The sequence below is a fragment of the Sorghum bicolor genome, chromosome 8 (assembly GCF_000003195.3).
Source record: "Sorghum bicolor cultivar BTx623 chromosome 8, Sorghum_bicolor_NCBIv3, whole genome shotgun sequence".
Lineage (NCBI taxonomy): Eukaryota > Viridiplantae > Streptophyta > Magnoliopsida > Poales > Poaceae > Sorghum > Sorghum bicolor.
The window spans coordinates 7,405,441-7,412,409 of NC_012877.2; the positions used below are offsets into that span (position 1 = coordinate 7,405,441).

Sequence of the window (6,969 nt, forward strand, 5' to 3'; positions counted from 1 at the left end):
GGACACTCGGACCCTCCTTCTCGCGATTATGGCCCAGCAGCGCGCCGGCCCAGCAGCAACCCAGGCTGACCGCGCGGCCGCACGCACATTGACGTCCGACGCCCATTGATTCCCGTACGCGCTTTCCCTCTGGTTCCCAGTGGAGTCTTTTTTTTTTTTCCTTTTCTTTTTCTTTTTATTTATTTATTTATCGTTTTCCTTTTTTATTTTCATTTTTTCTATGGTTTTTATTATAATTATAATTATAATTTTTCCTTTTATTTCCTTTTGTGTGTTTTTTCTTTTTTATTCCATTTCATTGTTCTTTTTATACGTGGGCTTATGGTGCATAGTATTGAATTAGCTTATCACTAGTCCCATATCATCAGTCAATAGAATGGGTCGAACCAAACCTGCTCAATGGAATAGATAAGCAAGTGCTCTCACAGTTCACAGTTAACAGATTGTGAGCATGTATGTTCGCTTGGCTGAAAAATTATAGTTAAAAATATTGTCTGTTGATTTGGTTGTGAGAGAAAAACACTACTAAAATGGTTAGCAGATTCGACAGTTAAACTCAAGCGAACAGACTTGGATAGAGCAATTCATTGCTTCCACTTGAGCCTTCTTGTAAGGCCTTGTTTAGTTCCAAAATTTTTGACAAAACTCCTCCTCCTCCTCCTCTTGCATTTTGTCGAGCCCCTCCCTTCTTCCCAAACTCTGAGGCCCTGTTTGGATCGTAGTATTTTCATAGGAATTTCGAAGAAAACCGATTCCCATGGTTTGCTTACGTCAGTCACCGTTTGGAATAAAGGAACGCTCCTACCCTTTCCTCTGGAAAGGATCCTTCGCCTCCACAAAACGTAGAAAATAAAAAATGCAGTTCGAGCTAAAGGTTTGGTGGAAGCCCGAGGCAAAGAGGCAGACGAGAAAATATTGGGCGATTAAAATCCGATTAGGGAGGAGATAGAACCAGAGGATTCATGTTTTGGTCTCGTCATCACCGGTTTACGTAGCCATGAATAGCCTGCCCCCATCTCGCTTTCCTCCGTTGACTGTCAAGTGTCAACGGAAGTCGCTGAATCGATGGCTGAGCTTGATGGCTGCTCGCAAGCACGCAGTCACCATGCGATCATTTTTTATTAGTTAATTAATGGAAGTGCTATTTTCCTTTTATTGTTTCTATGCCAATTCCTATGTTTTGGATTCCTGCATTCCAAACGCCACCTCTTATTTATTCCTGTATTTTTTCAATCCTCTGTTTTTCATCTATCTCCATATCTCGTTCGTGTGTTTTTTTCTATTCCTGTATTTTTCATTCTTGCGTTCCAAACAGGGCCTGCCTTAGAAGGAAATGGGGTTTGGGGAGAAAGGCTGGCCAGACAGTGGGGAGACTAGTTTAGGGCTTGGCGATGGTGGAGACGGCTAGGCCAAGTTGGGGAGGGGAAGCTCCAGCAAGGGGGGAGGGAGGAAGGCGGTCGCCGTGGGTGCGTTAGGGCCTGCCAGGGGCTCCGCGGCCGCGCCGCAGTGGGGTGGGGGGGTGGCAATGGTAGAGTCAAGGAGCGCAGCGAGCGGTGAGAAGGAAGAAATGGGGGGAGACAAGCGAGAAGTTGAAGATGGTTGTACCTGTGGCCTAACGTAGACGTGACTGTTTTTAGTGGCGTCCTATTTATATATAGAAAGAAATATATGTTTTGTGCAACCACATCGCTTTGTCGTTGATGTTTTAGTTTTCTGAAGGAGTATGCTATTGTGGCTTGGAAGCACAATAACTCTGTTGACACCGTTTTTGGACACGTACCCAGAGACCAGTGGAGTATAGATCGGCAGGTGGAGCAACGGTAACTAGTCTGCAGAAGAGTTGCCGATGAGGATAGTTACCGATAAAGAGATGATTGAATATGACTAAGTCCAGAGGTGGTGACGTGTTCTTGCCGATGATCAATATTGGTGTTTGTCGATGGCCATAACATGAAGACTGCCGATGACTCTGAAGGAAAGCGCGGAGGTTGCCGATTGATCTGTGGCGGTGTCCCGGTCGGTTACGAGGGGTAGTTTTATGTTTTCCTTAGTTATTTAAATTCGTTTTGTATACGGATTCTGTTTAATTTGGAATTCGAGTCCTAGTCGTGTCTGATTGTAGCTCTTTGAGCAGGGTATAAATGTAGACCCTAGGGCCTTATAATGAGATATCTATCAATCAATCAAACACAAGTTTTACTCATATTCCAGCATCTACTTTTTCGACGACTTCGTCATATTTTCCTTTTTATTACGAGTTCTTAGGAGTTCGTCGACTTAAGCTCGGCGTATTCTCGAGTTCCACGTGAGTACCTCTTGGCCGTGACATCCGGGCGCATCGCTGTTGTCAGGACCAAAGTATTCGATTTATCACCTTTGCCGATAGTAAGGTCAAATCGGCTGGCACGCCTTAACGTTTGAATCAGGTATTAGCCCTTTGTGTTTGCAGATCAGCTTTTGTACCAACAAACTCACCAACCAGTTGCACGTTCTAGAGCATTTCTAAAATAGTACCATTTCAGTATTTCACCAACCTTGAAAGATGATGACAATCCAACAGATGAAGACAGCATTCTGACAACATTTCTCCACGTTAAGCACATTTCTCTAGTCAGTCAAGAACTTGGTTACAGAGGATTGCCATCAAATGAAGGCAATCGGTACGGTGTCGACTGTCGAACTTAGAATATAACTGTACTTTCAAAAAGAAAATAGTAACATTTAATAATCTACAAATGATCAATCAATCAAAGAATCAAACGTCACTTAATTCTCTCCACTGACTTAGTATTTGTCAATGTTCCATCGGTAATGAATTTGAGACTTTTGATTGTAGGGAAGTACTGTATAGGAAAGTTGGGTCACTAACGTGCAGTCAGCAGTCCTACGCATTCTGGCATTCTGCAGTGCAACAGACGTGACTCATCCGGTATGGCTGGTACGCGGCGGCAAGACAACACATCTGTTATCCACAACATAGGGCTGAGAGACGCTATGTGAAACCAAGAGCTTTTCTTGGTAATAGCAGCTTATTCGTTTGAGCTTATCAACCGAATCTACCAGTCATTCAGCAGCGTTTTTCTCTCATAATAAATCAGTTAACAGTACTTTCTACCATGGCTGATCAAATCAAGAGCTTTTCTTTTGGTAATATATAGAACTCGTCATCAAATTGGGTTGAAATATCGAATTACACAAACCAAACAATCCTCTTGATTTCCCATCTCTCCGCTCTATAAAGGTAAACATACAGCCCACAAATATAGTATATATTTATTAGATAATGACTTGGTTACGAGCGTACGGGCAATAAACTAACCGCACACCTGCACCCTCTCTCTCTCTCTCTGGTGATAGCATGCTCCTCCCAAACGAAGTCCTTCCCACGCCTGGCCCCAAACCCACGCCGAGCTCGCTCGACCATGGCTGATCCGGCCTTGGACGTGGCAGATCCCGTGGATGCGGTGAGGTAGACCCTCCTTGTCCTTCCTCCTCCTCCTTCTCCAGCGTTAGGGTTTCGTCAAGCTCTCTCTCTCTCTCTCTCGCTCCGGCAACCGGTGACTGGCATGCTTCTCCCAAGCGAAGTCCTCCCCACGCCCGACCCCAACCCACGCCGAGCTTGCCCGACTCCTCCTCTGCTCCGGCAACCGGTGACTGGCATGCTTCTCCCAAGCGAAGTCCTCCCCACGCCCGGCCCCAACCCACGCCGAGCTTGCCCGACCATGACTGATCTGGCCCTGACGTGGCGGATCCTGCGGATCCGGTAAGGTAGACCCTCCTTCTCCTCCTCCTCCTCCTCCTCCTCCTCCTCCTCTAGTGTTAGGGTTTCGTCAAGCCCCTCCGTTCTTCCTGAACTCCGAAGACCTTAGAAGGAAATGGGGTTTAGGGAGAAAGGCCGGCCAGGCGATGGGAAGGCCGGTTTAGGGCTTGGCGATGGTGGAGGTGGCTAGGCCAAGTCAAAGAGAGGGAGCTCCAGCGAATGAAGAGGAGGAAGTCAGTCACCCAGGGTGCATTAGGGCCTGCCATGAGCCTCTACCAGGAGCCTCTACGGCCACACCATGGTGGGGCTGGGGGTGGCGGCAGGAACGAGGAACACTGGCGACGGTGGGGGGGGGGGGTTGGGGGAGGGGAGGAAGCGAGAAGTTGGCGGTGGGGGGGGGGAGGGGGTTGGGGGAGGGGAGGAAGCGAGAAGTTGAAGACCGCTGTACGTATGACCTAACTAACTAACGTACATGTGACCATTTTTTAGTGGGGTCCTATTTATATATGGAAAGAAATATATGTTGTGTGCAACCACATCGTTTTTTGTTGATGTTTTAGTTTTCTGAAGAAGTATGCTATTGTGGTTTGGAAGCACAATAATTCACCAACCAGTTGCACGTTCTAGAGCATTTCTAAAATAGGTACCATTTCAGTATTTCACCAACCTTGAAAGATGATGACAATCCAACAGATGAAGACAACATTCTCTGACAGACAACATTTCTCCACGTTAAGCACATTTCTCTAGTCAGTCAAGAACTGGTTACAGAGGATTGCCATCAAATGAAGGCAATCGGTACTGTGTCGAACTTAGAATATACTGTACTTTCAGAAAGAAAATATAGTAACCTTTAATAATCTACAGATGATCAATCAATCAAAGAATCAAATGTCTCTTAATTCTCAAGTTCTACGCTACGATTCCCTCGGCAACACCTGCGACACCGGCGGCGAAGCCGGCGGCGCAGCACGAAGCGCGCGGCTGATCCGGCAAGGCCTCAGGCGCCGCCGCCGCGGCATCCGCGAACCACGGGCACCGGAGCGCGTCCGCGGCGGTGAGGCGCCTGTCCGGCCTGCACGCCAGCAGCCCGGCCAAGACGTCGAACCCGTCGGCCGACAGCGCCGGGAACAGCTCCCGGAGCCTGCTGGGAGGCCTGCCGCGCTTGCAGAGCGGCGAACCCGCGCGCGGCAGCAGCGCGAAGCCCGGCCAGGACGGCATGTCCTGCATCCCGACCGTGTCGAACACCCTGTTGAGCTGGTCCATCTCCGACCTCCCGGGGAACAGCGGCGCGCCGCCGGACAGGAGCTCGGCCATGATGCAGCCGAGCGCCCACGTGTCGACGCCCGCGTCGTAGTCCACTGACCCCAGGATCAGCTCCGGCGCGCGGTACCACAGCGTCGCCACCCCCGGCGTGTACGGCGCGGAGCCGGCGCCGGCGTCCGCCGCGCGCGACAGCCCGAAGTCGCAGATCTTGACGCCGCCGCGGCCGTCCAGGAGGACGTTGTCGGGCTTGAGGTCCCGGTGCAGGAGGCCGCGCGCGTGCATCGCGGCCGCGCCCTCCAGGAGCCGCCGCATCACGCGGCGCGCCTCGGGCTCCGGGAACGGCCGCCGCTCGGCGCGGTGGTCCTGCTGCCGCATGGCCTCCGCCAGGCTCCGCCCGGCGTACTCCATGACCAGGAACGCGCCACGGGAGGGGTCAAGGTGCGCGGCGCGGAGGTCGACGAGGCAGGGGTGGCCGCGGCACGCCTCGAGGCAGCGCAGCTCGCGGCGGAACGTCTCGTCGAACGCGTCGCCGTAGCCGTCGCCGGTAGCAACGCGGAGGCGCTTGATGGCGACGGTCTCGCCGGTGCGGCGGTCGCGGGCCTTGTAGACGATCCCCGACGTGCCTTCCCCGATCTTGCCAAGCCGCTCGTAGTGCTCCATGGCGACCGGCAACCGCAAAGCCGGCGGATCGGACGGGTTCTTGGCTTGTTGCGGTTTTGGTGTGGGGAGCGCAGCGGAGGCGGCGTAGAGAGAAGCCTGGTGGTGTGGTGTTGGTCTTCTTTTTTAAGGGCTTTTTGACTGCTTCGGTTTGGCACGCGGTTAGCGCAGCAGTCGGTGCGGGCCCCACGCCGTCAGGGTCAACAGGAAACACGTCCCAACATTCCATTCAGCAGGGTAGAGATGGGAGTTTGGTGGGTTTGCAGTAGAAAATATTGGTCTTGTTTAGTTCCGAAATTTTTTTGGATTTTAACACTATAGTATTTTCGTTTTTATTTGACAAATATTATCTAATTATAGACTAACTAGATTTAAAAGATTCATCTCGTGATTTACAGGCAAGCTGTGCAATTAGTTTTTATTTTCGTCTATATCTAATGCTTTATGTATGTGCTTTAAGATTTTATGTAACGGAGAATCTTGAAAAGTTTTGGATTTTCTAAACCAGGCCAAGTCAAAATGTGCCGAATTTTGCCCAATCCACCGCGAAATTCCTGGCAGACGTCGCTAATACGCGGCGACACAAGTGTAGACTTTTGTGGTAGTATAAAATTAAGAACAAGAGTTCTTTGTAAAAAAAAGCAATTTTATTTGTTAGATGTCTCCTTCGTCAGCCAATGTTCCTCTTCATACTATACCTACCCAAACCCGTCCTAATCATAAAAAGTGTCTCTTATAAAAAAGAAGGAAAAAAACAAAAAAGGTCTAGCCTCAGAGATGCTACCAGCAAGATGTCTTCAACTTTTTTTTTCTTTTAATCTCTATAATCTAGTACTTTTTTTAATAGCCCTTTTGCTTCATGTATTGTATGTCTCTGTAAGATAATTTTTAATGAAGGCTTCGTGACTTAGTTTTCAACGTATCTATATTTTGAAAACAGTGTAGAAGAGTCTTATCTCTATAAAACTCTCTCTACTTCTATGAAACTCTTATCACCTCTCTCTTTATTAATGCAATGCCACATCAGCGTATTTAATGTCTATGAATTTATGATGAAACACCATTGAGACTGATAAGGCGATTGGTATATATATATAGACAAAGTTGTCTTCAAGCAAAAGGGAAACTTGGTTTGGTAAATAAGAGTAAAAATACATTTGTGCTCAAAGAGCATAATATTTCGGCCAGCAAAATCTTTCCTTCAATACGATAACAAAACTCTTTTAAATATAAACTAGAAAAGAAAACAGTATCTCGTTAAATCATGTGGCAGGATCATAAAAAAG

The 6,969-nt window shown here is 48.6% G+C and overlaps 1 protein-coding gene across 1 annotated transcript; it reads right to left on the minus strand.

The window, feature by feature from the left end:
* On the minus strand, positions 4,390-5,793 carry LOC8082792 (putative cyclin-dependent kinase F-2). The gene has a single exon (XM_002442918.2). It carries the CDS (start codon positions 5,684-5,686, stop codon positions 4,673-4,675), a length of 1,014 nt encoding a protein of 337 aa, XP_002442963.1. The 5' UTR covers positions 5,687-5,793; the 3' UTR covers positions 4,390-4,672.